At 33.8% G+C, this 18249-nt stretch overlaps 1 protein-coding gene across 1 annotated transcript; it reads left to right on the top strand.

Moving 5' to 3' along the window:
* The first annotated feature begins 239 nt into the window (after positions 1 to 239).
* Positions 240 to 14702, top strand: LOC105059945 (sodium/hydrogen exchanger 1). Its single transcript, XM_010943478.4, has 14 exons — positions 240 to 740; positions 822 to 940; positions 3911 to 4008; positions 5511 to 5570; positions 5688 to 5734; positions 5821 to 6015; positions 6152 to 6198; positions 6554 to 6620; positions 6743 to 6843; positions 6967 to 7068; positions 11770 to 11908; positions 11986 to 12048; positions 12772 to 12855; positions 13982 to 14702. Exons 1-14 carry the CDS (start codon positions 558 to 560, stop codon positions 14315 to 14317), a joined length of 1641 nt encoding a protein of 546 aa, XP_010941780.1. The 5' UTR covers positions 240 to 557; the 3' UTR covers positions 14318 to 14702.
* The last annotated feature ends 3547 nt before the right edge of the window (positions 14703 to 18249 follow it).

Below are 18249 nucleotides of genomic sequence, written 5' to 3'. Positions count from 1 at the left end.
AGTTTCTGCATATAAATTTCTATGCGCTAGTTATACATTTCTTATGTGCTAGTTCAATGACTGGGTTGACCAGTCGCGCTGGAAAAATATGGCGTACGACGAGGGATCACCTGCGCTCTCTGGAACAGAAAACAGCAGCATAGGATGCTGCCACGTAATACCTTTTTCGTGCACTGCTTATTCTCCCTCCGCGCAGTCCGTTCGTACTAACATCTCTGGCTTCAATCATCGAGCGAGGGAAGAGCGCTCCTAATATTGCTCTCCAACCAAAAAGCCCCAAAATATCTCGAGATTCCATCGTTAATATTGCTTTCCGAGCTCCCAGTTCTCGAGATTTTCTGCAATATTGGAGTTCCCGAATCGAATCCACACTCGGCGAGTTCTCCTCTGCAAAAATCCATCCAGGATTCGAACCCAAGCATCGAATTCGTGAGCCGAGGGTGAGACCCCGGAGAATGGACTCCCCGGAGACATAGAGCATCGGATTCCCGCTTTGTCGTGGTGAGATTTTGTATTTTGGGCCCCAAAGTTTTGATTTTTGAGGTGCTGGAAGGGCCATGGCGATGGATTTGGGGTCGGTGATGATCAAAATGGGGGTCCTCTCGGCGTCTGATGACTCTGATCACATGTCGGTGGTGTCGATCAATCTCTTCGTGGCGCTGTTGTGCGCGTGTATAGTGATCGGCCACTTGCTGGAGGAGAATCGGTGGATGAATGAGTCCATCACTGCCCTTTTTATCGTAAGTTCTATGGAGATAAAGATTTAATCTTTTTGGTCTTTACTGCAGCAATTTAGTATAATTGGACTGGTTTGATGTCAGGGGCTCTGCACTGGAGTGATTATTCTTCTAACTACTAAAGGAAGGAGTCCGCATCTTCTAGTCTTCAGTGAAGAACTCTTTTTCATATACTTGCTTCCGCCAATTATTTTCAATGCTGGGTAAGTTTTGTTGGATAATTGCACCTCTAATTTTGGCTTCACAACGGTTTTCTGATTTAGAGTTAAATTTAGTTTTAACTGGCTAATAGTGTTGGATTTGGTCTATTTTTCTGCTTTAAAAAAAAAAAAAAATGCAAGATGCGCCCAAGTGCAGTTTTTAAGTTTTACCATCGGAGCCAATTTTTATTTTGTCTACATTTAAAAGTTTTGTTACGGAACCTTTAGTTATTCTTGAGGCAAAACTTTGATTACCCGTGGTGGGCATTTCAACTCCAGGCCCTGCCTTAATGAGGGCAGAACAACGTTAATGATTTAAGATGGTGGGATTTTCAGGCAGTGAGGGGCTGAGGGTAGTGCCATCACGACAATCGTTGTCGTCCCTTGACTCCCTTCATTTTCACTTAGCTGATGCCTAACTTTGTTATTATTGCTCTCTTATCTGCACGTAGGTTTATTTGGCTATGTTTTAGGAGTTATATGAGTAATAGTTAAGAAAATCTACATTATCTGATGATATTGAGGTTAATGGAAGCTAATTTTTGCAAGATATAACGGTAAAGAGCTTGTTTAGCCACTTCTCTGACAGCAAGAAATAAGATGTTGATCATAGGCTCATATTCCAACTGTAAAACTTGAGAATAAAAAAAATGGACAACGAAGGACATTATACTTCTCAAACTCAAGCCTGTTCTGATTTTGTAGTTTATCAGATATCTGAACAAAATGCAAATTCTGAAGTCAAACATTTTCTTTGTTTCTGCTTCAAAGTCCTATGATTCCTTGACCATCTCTGTTTGTTGTATTTGGATTCAATTTGTAACTCGGATTTCTGGAAATATCTACTGCAAACGGAATAAAATTGAATGAATGTGTTTCAGCTTTCCTTATTCAATTGGCATTGGTTGCTGGAAGGTTGTTGGAGCATCATTCTCTCTTACCTTTTTCATGTATATGATCATTTAAAATGGATTGCCAGTAGGTTTATCAAGGAGGGACAAAGTCTCAGGGTGTGTTAGATGGGAATAATTGGTTTCATGTTGTCATCAGTGGCTGGCCACACTGGCCATTATACAATATTACATATTTTGTTTTTTAAGGCTTTTTTTTTCCATGCAACATCTAAAGTGATTGGCTGTAACTGATTCTCTCAGCTGTACCACTCTATAGGATGGCTAGTTTTAATTTAATTGTACCATAATATTTTGGTTTTGTTTTTTTGACGGACATAATATGCACTTAACTGAGAATTCTATTTCTAGGTTCCAGTTTTTGTATCAACTCTAAATCCAAAAAAAAAAAGAAAAGAGTGAAAACAATTTTTTTGTTCATAACATACCATTTTAGCCATCAAGGAGGGAATGCTTTCATTGCAGAAAGCCTTGAAAAATGGGTTATCTAATTTTGTTGGTTATTTTCTGAGTTTGGCGGTAATGGAGTTGCCATCTCTGTAGCTTGAGCAGCAATTTCTGGTCTGGTGATTCTGGTTTGTTGCTCTAGCTTTTGAAGTTTCAAATCAGACTTTGGAAAGAGGTCAAACTTAGGATCCAGCTGGTTTGAGATGTCTGAAATACCAAGGGGAGTGCCAATTGGATCCATAATGGCCAATTCCTAATTCTACTCAAGAGTACAAAAAAAATGGAACAATTCTTGAGCCTCCTAGATCCCAATGCTTCTAATAAAGATGTAGTCTGTGCAATGTGCTTGCAACGCTCTTCCTGTCTCGAGCTTCTTGGAGGTTCCAGGAGAATTAATGGATCTTAGTGGTGGATTGGGATGCAATGTTTGCATGGAAGAAAATAAACACATACGAGTAATAGTTCAACAATAAAGATGTCAGTGATGCTCTGTTCATTGTCAATACGAATTCTCACACAATTAAAGGTAAAGCACCACACTTGTCAGTTGCAAATGCATTGTCCTAGCATTATGTATATTTATCTATGGATGTGCACATGTACACGGGCTTGTACGTGCAAGTGCTTGCAACTTTTGATTTAAAGCTTTAATTTGAAGGTTGTTTCAAACCTCTCAGTGGTTTTCTTGCTTAGCTGTAAATGTTCATTTGTCTTGATTTGGTGACTTTTGTCCTATTCGTGAATTCTTTTTTTTTGAGCTCTAAAGTTTTTTTCTGAGTTTATTGAGTTCTACAAAACCTTTTATGTTATGTTAACTTAAAGCCATCAAGATCGTTTAAAAGTTGAATAAGGTCAGTTGAAGAAATTTTTTTGGGAACTACTTCATGAAGACAAATGGAAATAAATGAAAAATAGACTCTCAGGTTAAAATTGGCCTCATTGGACCTTGAAGATTGATTCTCTAAGATCGAGTTCATTGCCACATATGGATTCTGGAAACTTAATCTTAAGGATGACTCATTAAAAGATGACTCAAATTCAGGCTGCTTAAACTGCTATGGCTTTTAACATGTACTCGAAACATGTTTCATGTGAGGCTAGGTAAAGTAACTATGGAGAAGCTCGAAAGGTACCATCTACTAACAATATGATTAAAGTCCATCACTTACTGCAAAACTAAGCTCAGAAATTAACATTCTGTAAGCCTATTCCTCTCTCCTAACATGGCAATTAGTCTGCATGTACTAGCTTAAAGTTCATTTCATAACAAAATCCCCAAATGTGCAATCTTGGGTTTCAACATAATGGCATATTTTGAATCACCCAACTTCATGCGGAAATGTTTAAAATTTAAATAACCTTGATCTATTGAGAACCTGGTACAAGGGACTCAACTTGCACTTCATTTGAACCATCCCATCAAAGTTTCATATTACCTAAATTCCGGAAAACATATTAAGTGCACTTTCTGCTTTATTCTTTTAAATTTGGCTGTGCATTATTTTTGCACCTGTTGGTTATGCAGATCTGGTTAAAACTGGAAGTTTTGGATGTTGACAATAAGCGATCACTTTAAGTGCATGTAAAAATTCTGACCAATTTTCTTCTGCACCAGGTTTCAAGTCAAAAAGAAACGGTTCTTCCGCAACTTCATGACAATTATGCTGTTTGGTGCAGTTGGAACACTGATATCCTTTACTATTATTTCACTTGGCAAGTTCTCGATCTTTTGTATTTAGTTGCACTATAAATGTTCTAAGGAAAGGAATTTCAGCATACATGCAATTGGATAAGCTGTTATGCCATGAAATTGTAAATTGGCACGTATCATATTTATAGGAAATTGTGTTTTGTTGACATTGCTGTCTGCACAGAAACCTTAGGATTGCACATGTAGTTTATTATCTTCTTATGGGGGCATATTCTGAATTGATTAGATAGCTTTTTTGAATACATGCACGCTGCAGTTCTGAGTTCAAGAAAATTCAGACACAGCTCATTGAGCATCTAGTTGTTAAGCAGACACTGGTTGAAATTAGTTTTGTTGATGGATTTCTTAAGCATTTAGTTAGGAGGCTAAATAATGTATGATATCAAGAATTTTACCAGAGGACTGATGTGGGCAGAAACAATCAGATTGCGTCAAAAGTTTTCAAACCTTTTAAATCTTAAAATAGGCATGGGATTTGAAAATTCAGAGGATGTCAAAGAATTTGAAAATTGAAATATTGGTGTAAATTTTCAAAGTTCATCATATCTCTATCTTCCTTTTTTTTTCCTAACTGCATTTCTGCTGGCAAACATATCCTCTGAAAATAGTCCAGTATGAAAATCTGAATTTATCTAATTAACGAAAAGTAAGAAAGTTTGCATTTGGGAGTGATTAATGCTAACTTTTAGCTGAATGTGGGTCCATATTTTTTAGTGATAAAAATTTAACCCTGCTGCACCGCTAGGAGATGGTGGCTTTTGCATGTATAATTATTTTCCAACCAAGTATGTTTTACTTTTTTCTGCTCTGTCACTTGATTTAAATTTTCTTGCTCATTGCTGGTGCTCCATTGCCTCTGCTTGCTGAATATGCATGCATAAATTATTGTGCTCTGGCCTTTCTGCTTCCTTGGGTTTATTTTCACAGTGAGAAGCAAACTAAACCTTTTCTCGACCATTGCAAAACTTTTCACATTGTGATATTGCTAAGACATTACAGAAGTGCTATGAGTGGAACGATAAAGGATAGAAGGGAACAGTTTGGAGCCTCTTATAAATCTCATCATGGGAGTAATATATTACTAGTTTAATTGATAATTTTGTAGTTAGTGTGGACAATATGCAAAAGATTTAAACGGTAACTATTAATCTATAGGAAGTCACACAGAAATTGCATTTTCCCTATATATTATCACATTATTCTGATCCATGTGAGTAATTAAACAATATACTGAAGCATGATATTGAGCCTCTTCTAAGAGTAGCATTTTAAGAGGTTTCCAGAGTGGAGACTCTAACTAGTGTGATACTGGAGGTGTTGTTCCGGAATCTCAAGAAGGCCTGATTCTAAGAGGAATATTTTTAAAGATTAGGGAATCTCTCAGGAAGAGAAAAAGTATAGAAACTGCCGATTTGCCCTGAGAGCATGTGCTCTTCTACTTTTTACTCCATGTTTTTCTATATGATGCATTACATTTATTTCTCGACCTTTATATACTGTGCAGGTGCAATAGGAATAATTAAAAAAATGGATATAGGTGATCTGGAAACTGGAGATTATCTTGGTAAGCTTTCTTATTGCACACTCTTTGATTCTATATTTTTACCTCAATTCTTATGCTCTTTTTTGCTTTCACTTGTTTCCTGAGCTCTCAAACTTCCTTCTATTTATATATTTGCAGCAATTGGGGCAATCTTTTCTGCAACAGATTCTGTTTGCACCTTGCAGGTTCTGAACATCTAAAATTTGTGTTATAGGCCAGGTTCAAGAGACAATAGTTCACCATATTGGGAAATTGTGTACTTGAAAAACAGGTGCTCAGTCAGGATGAGACGCCTTTACTTTATAGCCTGGTTTTTGGTGAAGGTGTTGTAAATGATGCCACTTCAATAGTGCTCTTTAAAGCAATCCAGAACTTTGATCCAGGACATGCTGATGCTGTTACTGTTCTGAAGTTTGTTGCAAACTTCTTTTATCTATTCTTTACCAGCACCTTGCTTGGAGCATTTGTAAGTTTCTTATGCTTCTGTGATGTAGTGCGTATTCATAAAAAATATTTGCCCTCCAATTTGCAACTTTTCTGGGTCCTTTTCCAAATGGGCACAGTTCTATTTTTGGCTGATATTTGTTCTCTTTCTTCTGCAGGCTGGATTGTTTAGTGCTTATCTCATCAAAAAGTTGTATTTTGGCAGGTTGGAGATACCAGAAACCTAAACTCGTCTTATTGTCTTCTTTTGCACTGTAGTTACCATAAAGCTAACCTCAAATAGTTGGCATAAGGCTGGATGGCTATGGTTATGGTTAGCAGTGGTAAAACTTTATTAGCATAGGAGTACTGAAAGAACTGGATTTGTGCTGCAGTTTTTTCTTTTCTTATGTTTTCCATACTTTAAATAGAACACTGATAATTGCTTTGACTCTTTCATAGTTATTGATATTATTTTATAATGTAGCAGCATGATGTGATATTATCACGATTCACGAGTAAAATCAAGTTTACCTGTTTTCTGCTAAAGATCTCATTGCTTATGTTTCCATTTAATACAGGCATTCTACTGATCGTGAAGTTGCACTTATGATACTTATGGCTTACCTTTCCTATATGCTGGCAGAAGTGAGTTCTTCTTTAAATCAACAAACATATTTGAAAATAGTCTGTCTTTCCCTTGTCTCCATGATGCTTCATATTTCATTAACCAAGTTCAAATGTCACTGACAGCTTCTTTCTTGTTGCAGCTATTAGATTTAAGTGGTATTCTCACAGTGTTCTTCTGTGGAATAGTAATGTCTCACTATACTTGGCATAATGTGACAGAAAGTTCTAGAGTTACCACCAAGTATGCAATTTCTTAATAGCTCCTCGCTGTATAAACTATTGTTTCTCATGTTTCACCTGTTTTTTCTCTCGCCGTTCATACTATGATATTACTATATCACTTTTTGCTTGCTTACTGTTGCAGGCATGCCTTTGCAACATTATCATTTATTGCTGAGATTTTTCTCTTTCTTTATGTTGGCATGGATGCATTAGACATTGAAAAGTGGAAGCTGGCCAGTAACAGGTATGGGATACGTTGCATTCCTAGATGAATGTTTGTGGGCTCGGAAACTTCGTGAGCAGAATACTGTAGTTTCTTTGAATTGCTCTAAGATTTTTTATATGATCAGAATAAGAAAGAGATCTCAGTATGCTATAAGTGAGGTCTCAATACATGATTGCATTGGCACTGTTCATTTGTTCATATTTCATCCCTATGATATCAAATGCTACTTAAGGCTGGCTTGTATGGCCCTTTTGGTTTCTGATGAAAAAACATTATCAGTCTTTAGTTTTCAAACATAGAACTTCGTGAATGTAAATCATATTAATTAATCGCACAAAAGCACGCATGCAAGACATTGCATCATTGATGTCATTTTATCATGAAGCGACATTGAGTTAATGTTTTGCATGCATCTCATGATTACCATCAGGGCCAAAGCTGTCGTTTTCTATATATTAGGTTAAAAGGTCCAACTTCTTAATCTATCAGAGACATCTTGGAACCTTAGGTTTATAGTCAAGTACTTTATAGCATCTTGTCTTCAAGAATCACCTAAAAAATTCAAGTTTGATCTATTTCGTTCCCTATTTTAATTAGAAATGCAACCATACACTTAAAGAAAACATGATATTACCAATATATGTTCTGGTGGGTGGGTTGATATAGCCTACATGGCTGCATTGAAATATAATGATGCGGGACATAATGGGTCCTTTTTTAGCCCCTAATCAAAGTTCTTTCTCTCATATGCTTTTGGCTCTGTTTGCTTTTCCAAACAGCTGCAACTAAGGTCCCCAAAACCACTTCCATGAACCATACAGGTATGTCACCATTTTGGTATGGTATGGTCAGTGCAGTATAGTAGACACCCTGATATTGAGATAGGCTTCCAATACTTTTTCTCACTTCCAACCATGGTACCACTCGAAATTGGGCAGGATGGGTTGGTACCGGATAGAAGTGGTTTCAGTCGGTTCGGACCATTATAGACTAGCAAGGTTTTAAATCTTGTGGGATTGGGCTGTCCCAGTTTTCTCATGAAATGGGACGTGCCACCGTTCTGCCCCATGTTGACACTTGGGATAAGAGATATCCCAAGACCGCCCGATTGGGATGCTGGGATGATAGCGGGATGGTCCTATCTCAACGCATGGGATGGTACCCCTTACAGGTGTTCCATGGAATGTCCCGCTGAGACCTGAATCCTTACAGACTGGTTTGAGTCGTATGCAGAATTGAAACTCAATAGCATACTAGCACCTGACTGATATGATATAGTAGGGATGGGACGGCATAGGATGGCAGCAGACCTTTGCTTTGATGTTTATAGAACAGCAAATTATAGACTATAGAGCCTGCAGTCTTGTGCAGCATGTGTTGTGCATAAAAGGGATATGATGTTGTAACCAACTACTTTTTATAATGTTTTTTATTTCATGAATTCAACCCATAAGGTTCTGCCCTACCACTGCAGAAGATTGATTTCTGGGTGAGTTCAGTAGCAAGGTTGCCAGTTATTCAATAGCTCCATCTTCAGAAGTTTGATTCTGCATTTACTTCTTGCCCCTATACATCTTTCTTAGGTTGAATTTTCTGGAATCAATTGTTATGAAAGAAATTCTGTTGGTTGTGGACAAACAAGAATTGAGGCCATGATGAACGAATAAGTATTGTAGAACCTCAATCACTCTCAGACCAAGTGGTCTACCATGAATCTGATATCCATGCTTTTAGGCTCCCTATTGTTTTAAGAAATGCAAGATAATCGTACCTCGCACTCTAACAAATATATTTTTTTTTCATGCAGCTCTCTTTTAACATTATTTTATTCTTTCACTACACTTTTCATTCGTTATCAATTAGACCATAGAAGGATTAAATTCGTCCAAATTAGTGGAAAGTTATGGAGGTGTAAACCTTGCTAAAAAATATGGAATGGGAAACAGTGGCACATTTCAATAGGACGACACTAGTGAGCTGTAGATAAGCATATATGCTTAAGTTTTAAACTGATGAAAGCATAGAGATAAAAATTTAGATTGAGGTAGAGCAAGAGGAGTAGATTCTATATTAGAAATATGTTCATTCAAAGACCCTGCAAATGATGCCTGGCTTAAACAAGAATTTTTAGTCATTTGTTGTAGAATAGATAATGGGACAAGCATCCATTGGATGTTGAAAGTGTGTTCTTTCATGAAGCTATAAAGGATTCTGTATAAGTGTGTCATTTGGCTACAAACAGTAATTAGAAGATCACAACATCAACAAACTAGTAAACTTGAGCCATGATATCAAGCACTATCTAGGGCATGATTAAGCTTCTGAATTGCCATTAGATATAGCTATAAAAAAAATGCCGCATTGGTTGATGCAGGAAATCTGAAATCTGATATCCAAAAGGATATTGGGACAAGCAAGTTTTTGATTCCTGAGTTTTCCTTTTTAAACAGTGATTTAGCTTGCTGAAATCAAACAGCAATGCAATACTTTCTGAAGGATGCTTGTGTAGTCCGACATCATGGTGCAATGGAATATTTGAAGTGGATCTTTAGATAAATCACCAAGAATGATAGTTACATGTACTAGATCATAGACTACTACCTACAAGAAGATGTTGGAGCATTACAAGATAGAAGTAAATGGATGAAGACTTCTTTAGGCACTACACAGAGTACTCAACAGTCAACACTCAACAGGCCCTCCAAGAATTACTTGAATCTTCTTGTCTTTCTTCCTTCAGTCTTCCTTCTCTCTATTATCTTTCTTGTAGGCGGCTATGGTGAGATCTCTTTCTTGAGATCTCAACATGAGAAGCCTTAACACATATCCTAAAGCTCCACATGCACCTCCTATTTATAATAGGATGGACACCACTCGAGAGAAAACCCTAGATAAGTGGGCGGAACCTAGGGAAGCCCCAATGGACCGACCACTTAGTGAAGCCCTAGGCCTGTGATTAGCCCTAACCCATAATCACAGCCAATTGGGTTTGTTGGCCTACTTGAACCAATACCTATGCCAATTCTAATCTATCTGTGCAATCCTATTTAACCCCAGTCTGAAAACTTGAGAGATTTAGTGAAAGGCTAAGAAGACGAACAAGTATGGGTTCAAAGGTCAATTGGGTTTTCTAATCTATCATGTCTTATCTTACTTGACATGTGTGCCACGGTAACAATGTAGCAAGGTGGGCTAGCCTCCTTATATATAACTATGTATGATCGTGCTAGTCCCTAGTAGAATGGATAGAGAAGTCTCTCTTCATGCATAGCATTTACTCTTGCAATTCAGTTCCTCCGCTTTCCTTTATCCTTGATTAATCATTCAGAGAATATATGCAGTTTCAAATACATAGCTAATTAACTTCATGGCCCATCAGAATCTTGGATTATGACCGACAACTGAAAACCGATATGCATGCAAAACCATGTTCGAATAAAATATTTTTGGTTTTATTCAAAATAAATATTTTATTTAATATGAAAATGATTCGATCAAATCATAGCTTGGTATCAGGATTCTGTGTCTGACAATGTCTCTGTTTAATGTGGATAAAATATCATAGTCAGATTTCTTGTTGGACAATCCTGATCCCCCACTCATGACACAGCACGGTAAACCAGTGTGCTCCAAGGATAAATCTGGGGTACCATAATTAATACACAGATTTGGCCTTTAATTTGTTGAACTAAAATCACAGTAGGTAGTCGTGCCCTCAAGTCAGGGGATCACTTTCATATTGTGTATACGAGAATGTCATCTTCGACGGTGGTTTCCAAGAGATGTTGCATTATCCCATTGACGGTTCAGTGTGAAGCTCACTCATGTATCAGTTCAAGATCAACTATGATGATGATTGTGAAAAAATAGCCACTCTAATTATTATTGGACACTGCACATAATGGTAAGCATATGAGTATGATGCCCAACATCATCCACAGCTGTGAACCATCTTGAAGTGTAGAATGATCCAATTCTTCCCATGGAATACACAACCGTCTACTTGATCATTCTACCCATAAGGGACACTCATGGTCTTTTCCACCCCAAAGACCAATGTGTGAAACAATTTCTAGCTGTTTATGACTGTGAATAGAAGAGATCCTTATGTAATATCTCAAGATATGATTTTTAATATGCAATTGGCTTTTAGGGCATACCTGCTTCCCAACACTATCAACTATGAAGGCTTTAGTGGATGCCCAACTCTAAATAGGATGATAAATTGATGGGCAATTGGGATTACAAAAATAGCAATAAAATTTCTGCTATTCTTAGTTTTTTTTTTTTTTCCAATGAATTTTGAATTTCAGACTTGAAATCTTAATAACTGGCTTTGAGGAATTATAAATAAAAATATTTTACCGCTAGCCTCTCACTGAAACACATGATGGGTCTATCATAATATTATATTAATATTACTATGTAATGGGGTAAGCTCAATGGAACCATTCTAGTACTAGGGAATGGAAGGAAAAGTTCAAGATAAATCTGCAGTTGGTAGCACCCTTACATCTCACTTTTTATGCAGTCACATATATCAAGAAAATTAGAAAAGACCATGGGCTGTAACTAGATTATAGTGTTGAAAACAAGATGTCCGTATTTACTATTAGACTGACTCAAACAGTGAACTTTATATATGTTGGGCATATAAGTTGTTCCCTGGTTATTAATTTGATTGCTTTGGTAGCTTCTAATATTTATCCTGCCATGCAGCCCTGGAAAATCAGTTGCTGTGAGCTCGATTCTGCTAGGTATGGTATTGATTGGAAGAGCAGCTTTTGTTTTCCCGCTATCTTTTCTTTCCAACTTGAGTAAGAAGTCTCCCAATGAGAAAATCACCTTTAAGCAGCAAGTGAGTCTTTGGGACTTAAATTATTGTATATCTATTAAGTCAAATGTGAGAACAACTTCTAAAATTTCAATCCACAGGTCATAATATGGTGGGCTGGTCTAATGAGGGGAGCAGTATCAATTGCACTTGCATATAATAAGGTTTGATGTGATCTTTTACTTACAAAATCTAATGTTTCTTTAGTATGAAAAAGAAAAATTTCCCTGTTTTTCTGTTTTTTGGTGTCTCCCTTAATGGAGTCTTATGCTTGTAGTTTAATGTTCACTGAGGTGAACATGTTATATTATTTGGTATGACTGGCTGTGGTTATTCTGTTTGAAGGAACCCCTCAGCCTTTTTTCGAGCATCACTGGTTTAGAAGAGAAACAAGAATCTCTTTAAATTTTCATGGTTGCTGCAAGGGAATCTAGATTGTTGTTTCTTTTGAAATTAAAACCTTAATTTGAAAAAAAATGATGTAATGGAGAGCAAAGATTCTGGATGTGCATAACTTATTCATAAGTTTCTTCATACAGGCTTTTCCCATCTAATTTCCACAGGGCAAATTATCATCTGTATTCATTGTTTTAGTTGCATGTGCATATTCATTATGCCATTTTGAGCAAATTACACATAGATTAGCCTGAAGTACCGCAAATACAAAAACTTCCAGTTGATCTGTATCTAAGAGATCTTTAAAACTTGTAAGACTACAAGTAGGAAATCCTTGAATGGAAGTGCCATCCTCTTAAAGGAAGGTGTACACATGACTATGATTTTGTATGATGTATTAGAAGTGGGGACCCAGTTATATGCGGTAAATGCCATACTATATTATAGAAGCTCCTTTTTATTGACAAGACATGGTAATGATACATGTGCAGTTTGCTAGGACTGGCCATACCATATTGCGTGGAAATGCAATCATGATCACCAGTACCATCACCATCGTTCTCTTTAGCACTGTGGTAAGACACCTTATGCCTCTCAGTTTGCATGCTTATCACTTGCATAGTCGATACTGGTTTGTTGTCAAAACTAGTGGAGGTTGAATAATAGCACGGAGTACTATTCAACTGTTTGCTAATGTTATGTAACACTCTTTTCATTCATGGTTCATCTGTAATTCATCATCTAAAAAAGGAAATGCACCTTTCCAGGGACTTGGTTCCTGTTATTTGATTTGAGCAGCATGAACTCACTGATCAATTAAAAGTTGTCCAATCTTTCTGATAATGGCCAATATTGTTTTGGTAATAGTATCTGTCGAGTTTACTTTCGTTACAGTACCCTACTTTAACTTTTTTTTTTTTTTTTCTTTTTTTATGTGTGTGTGATGGTTTCTGCTCATTAAATCTGGTCTTATTCTCAAAATTTTCCAAATGTGTAATATTACCATAGCATCTGCTCTTAATATCGTTGACTCAATAACAAAATGATTATGCTGGATATCTTTTTAATGGTTTATTAACTGTTTATGTACCGATACATTGTGGCTCTTACAGTGTACACACATGCAATGCACATAAGATTAAGCATGGATTGCTGTGATCCCCATTTGATTAGAGTATCTTTTTGTTTTTAATGTAGCTTGATAATGACACTCAAATTCTCGCTGGTGAGCATCTGTTGCTTTGTCCTTGAGAGATCAAGGACTAAACTAAGATGGATGTGCTTATCAAAGATAGGAGTATCTATAGAGATGTGAACAAGCGGGGGCATGGAAAAGGATAGGGCAAGATACTTCATTTTTTTTTATTAAATTTTTTAGCATACAAGTGGAGATGTTGAGTTTGCTATTCAGCCAAGCAGTTCGCTCTATATCAGCATAGATGACCTAGATTTGGATCTCAACACATATTAGTATATTTTGCATTCATTCTTCTTCCTTTGAAAAATGTAAGTTTGGAAAACGTGAAGATAGCTTATTGTAACATTGCAAGGAGAGGGGGAAAAAACATGTGTAGTAGATTGTTAGGCAGTGTGCTAATTTTCTATTATTGCTTCAAAACATGTGTAGTAGATTGTTATGTTGGCACTTTGCTAAATTTAATTATGTAACAGGCAGTGTGCTAATTTTATATTATTGCTTAGGTGTTTGGGTTGATGACAAAGCCTCTGATAAGGTTTTTAATGCCTCCAAGCGCAAAGCATCTCAGCAGGGATCTCAGCATGTCATCCGAGCCTCCAAGTCCTAAATCTTTCCTCTCCCCGTTGCTCGGAAATGGGCAGGGATCTGAGGTGGAAACAGGGCAAAATGTCCCGCGTCCAACAAGCCTGCGTATGCTTCTCACTGCACCAACTCGTTCAGTTCACCATTACTGGCGTAAGTTTGATGATGCTGTCATGCGCCCGGTGTTTGGTGGGCGAGGTTTTGTTCCATTTTTTCCTGGTTCACCAGCTGAAAGAAGTGTCCATGCATTGCAATGAATCAAAAGGGCATGGGAAGTATAGAGAAAGAACCAAATCATAGTTCTCCTGGTTATGCATGTAGTTAGTGCTTAACGAGTAAATGCAGTCAATGCTCGTAGCATTCTGGAACTTTGCAGGGTTCTGGCTTGGCAGGTTGGAGTGCTGTGTTAATTCTGAGTCCTAATACTTTTTTTTCTTCCTGTATGTTCTCTGACTGGTGATGCAGGTCCCTGAGGACTTACATGACATAACGGTTGTAGGCTTCATCATAATGTGCTGTATACTCCACAATATTTTAGGCTGTAAGTTATGTGTTCGGATGTATTATGATTCATCAATCGGGTTTGTTCTGTTGTATCTATAATTGTGTACCATAAGATAATATATTAAGACATTTAGACCATCTAAGAGCTTCAATGCTTGCTCTTGTTGTGCCCATCAGCTGTCTGGCTAGACATAGCTACTGGTATCCATCATTGCCCTGATCTATGAAAATTTTTTAGTATTATCTTTTGGCCAAAATAATCAAGATTCATTGATGATCTTAATTTAAGGTTGTATGCATCTTTACCTTCCTCGGACTCTATAGTGGCAGGAGCCTCATGCACTGGGATGTCTCTTTTATCTATGGTCTAATTTGTTTTGTGGTTCTCCATATCATGTTTCAGAGACATTGGGTCCAACTTAAAATAATCATGGTGTGTGGAAGGCAAAGACCTTCTAAGTTTTAGAATAAGAACCAGCAGAAGTAGAACTTCAGATGTTTTGATATCTAAATCGAAAACAAAAATAAGAAAGAGGTCCTATCGAGTCATTGAGACCATGCGACCTATTGTGAAATAAGGTACATTCAAAGTGGAGAACTTAATTGCAATATTCCTGTATCCGAGATTCTTAAACAGAAAAATACAGTACACAATATTTTTGAGTGAATTAAATTGCACTGTATGTGAAGAGGGAGCTCTTTTCCAAAATAATTCAAAAAAAAAATTTAAATATCAAAATATATCAAAACCAAACTTATTTATCAAACTAATGCAAAAGAGAAAAACGTCATTTTGAATGGTATTTTTTCCCCTTCCACGTCACCCCCCCTTTTCCACGGTGTCATCGTCCCAAAAAAAAAAAAAAAAAAAAAAAAAGAAGAAACACCATTTGGAATGGTGTCTTTAAAAACGTCATTCAAAATGGCGTTTTCAAATTTTTCCCCCCAAAAAAAAAAGAAAAAATCATGAAATAATGGCAAAATTGGTTTTTTAAAATTTGAAAATAATGAATAAATTAAAATTGTAATTTTGATTGAAATTTAAAATATAAAGATTTGAATTTTTAATTTATTAAAAAAATTATTTTAGATTTTTTATTTAAAATATTTTTTAAAAGATGTCAAAAAAAATCTTAAGAAATAAAAAAAATTATCATAGAAAAAAAAAAGAGAAAGAAATTTGAAAGAAATAAAAATTTAAAATTTAATTGAAAAACATCATTCGAAATACTTGTCCCAAAAATTTTTAAAAAAATTATAAATTTTAAATTTTTTTAAAAAAAAATTATAATGTAAAAATTAAAAAAAATAAAATATTAAAGATTAATTGAAATTAAAATAATATTTCAAATTACTTTCTCAAATTAAAAATAATTAATTTAAAAAAGATTCAAAAAAAATTGAAAAATAGACTAAAAAAATTTTATAAAAATATAAAGAATTGAAAAAAAATAAAAATTATAATTGTAATTGAATAACAAACTTTATAATTTTTAATTTTAAGAAATAAGAATTATAAATGTAAATGAAATTAAAAATTATATTTTAAATAACTAAATTAATTTAAATATAAATTTTTAAAAAATATTATAAATAAAAGAAAAAAAATACGTAATAGAATATCAAAAAGATAAAAATGAAAAAAAACTAAAATTTAAATTTAAATTTATAAAAATTATAAATTAGATTAGAAAAAATATATCATAAAAGAATAAAATAAAATTAAATTAATTACAATTTCTTTTTTAGGGTATTTTATAAATGTGACTTAAAAAAATTAAATTTGAATTAAATTTTGATTAAAAAAATTACATTAATAACTTAAAAAATGATGAAAAGTTAAAAAGTTAAAATTTTTAAAAAGTCATAAAAAATAAGAATTCTAAATTTAAATTTTAAAAAAAATAAAATTTTAAAGATTAAGTGAAATAAAAATATTTTTTAAAATTAATTTCTCAAATTAAAATTAATTTAATTAAAAAAAATTTAAATAAAATATAAAAATCGCCTAAAAAAATTTCATAAAAAGATAAAGAATTGAAAAAAAATAGAAATTCTAATTGTAATTGAAGAACAAAGTTTATAATTTTTAATTTTAAGAAATAAGAATTAAAATTATAATTGAAATTAAAAATAATATTTTAAATAACTAAATTAATTTAAATATTAATATTTAAAAAATATTTTAAATAAAGAAAAAAAATACGTAATAGAATGTCAAAAAAATAAAAGTGAAAGAAAATTAAAAATAAAAATAAAAATTATAAAAATTATAAAAAAAAATATTTCATAAAAGAATAAAATGTAATTAAATTAATTATAATTTGTTTTTTCAGGTATTTTATAAATGTGACTTAAAAAATTTTAATTTGAATTAAATTTTGATCAAAAAATAAATACATTAAAAAGTTAAAAAATGAAGAAAAAAAATCATAATTTTATCAGATATGATTCTGAAGTCTCAAAAGCAAGAACAAAAGATGTATAATCTATTAGAGGCAATTTCAATATTTTTGGAAGCATATTTTCTAAGAAAAATAGATTTATATTTTTTAGTCGACCCCATGAATCGACTCATGGCTAAAAGAGTTTAACGGCACGCAAAATTTTTGGCTGCCACACTCTGTGGGTCGACCCCTTGACTTTCTTTCTGGTAATTTTTATTTTTTAAATTTTTTAAAAAGAGGGAGAGAGAGGAGGCAGCTCACTGCCGTGCTGTAGGAGAGACGCCGGAGAAGGGAGAAGAGGGAGAAAGGAGAAGAGGGAGAAGGAGAGAAGAAGGGAGGAAAGGAGAAAACGTCGTTCCCTTCGACATTTTTTTATTCTTTTTCTTTTTTTAAATTTTTTTTAAAATTTTTTCATAATTTTTTAATTATTTTTTTTTAATTTATTAAATTTTTTAATGAGGATAGTAATTGAATGATAATTTTTAATTTAAATTAAAGTTAATTTTTTATTTTAAATTATAATTTCTATTTTATTACCATTTTTTCTCTTTTATTTACTATTTTTATGATATATTTTTTTAATTTAATTTATAATTTTTATAATTTAAAAATATAATTTTAGTTTTCTTCTATTTTTATGATATATTATGTATTCTTTTCCTTTACTTAAATTTGTAAAGGAAGAAGGAGAAGATCGAGAAGGGAGAAGGGAGAAGGGAGAAGGGAGAAGGAGGGAAAAAAGAGGTTTGGGGAGGGGAGATAATGGCGTTTTCTCTTTTTATTTTTTTTTTTAATTTCTTTACTTATCTATTTGTAATCTTTTAATAAATAAATTTAATTAAATAATAAAAATAATAATTTAAATGATAATTTTTAATTTAAATTAAAATTAAATTTTTTTAAAATTTATAATTATAATTCCTATTTTATTATTATTTTATTATTTTTTTATGATATTTTTTAAAAATTTATTTTAAAAATTTTATCATTTAAAATTATAATTTCAGTTTTCTTCCATTTTTATCTTTTTAGCATTCTATTACGTATTTCTTTCCTTTACTTAAAAAAATATTTATTTTTTCTAAAGTTCAATTCAAAAAGCAACATTTGATATATTATTATTTACGTTATAATTTTTATAGTCCTTTCAGCATAATATTTTCTCTCCTAATGTTCTGAGATACGTTCGAGTATGTGTATCCATATGCACCGATCATAATATCCAATCATTTAAAATT

Source organism: Elaeis guineensis, chromosome 10, assembly GCF_000442705.2.
Source record: "Elaeis guineensis isolate ETL-2024a chromosome 10, EG11, whole genome shotgun sequence".
In the NCBI taxonomy this organism is placed as follows: domain Eukaryota; kingdom Viridiplantae; phylum Streptophyta; class Magnoliopsida; order Arecales; family Arecaceae; genus Elaeis; species Elaeis guineensis.
The sequence above is the reverse complement of the archived record's forward strand: the minus strand, read 5'-3'. Positions and strand labels throughout refer to the sequence as shown.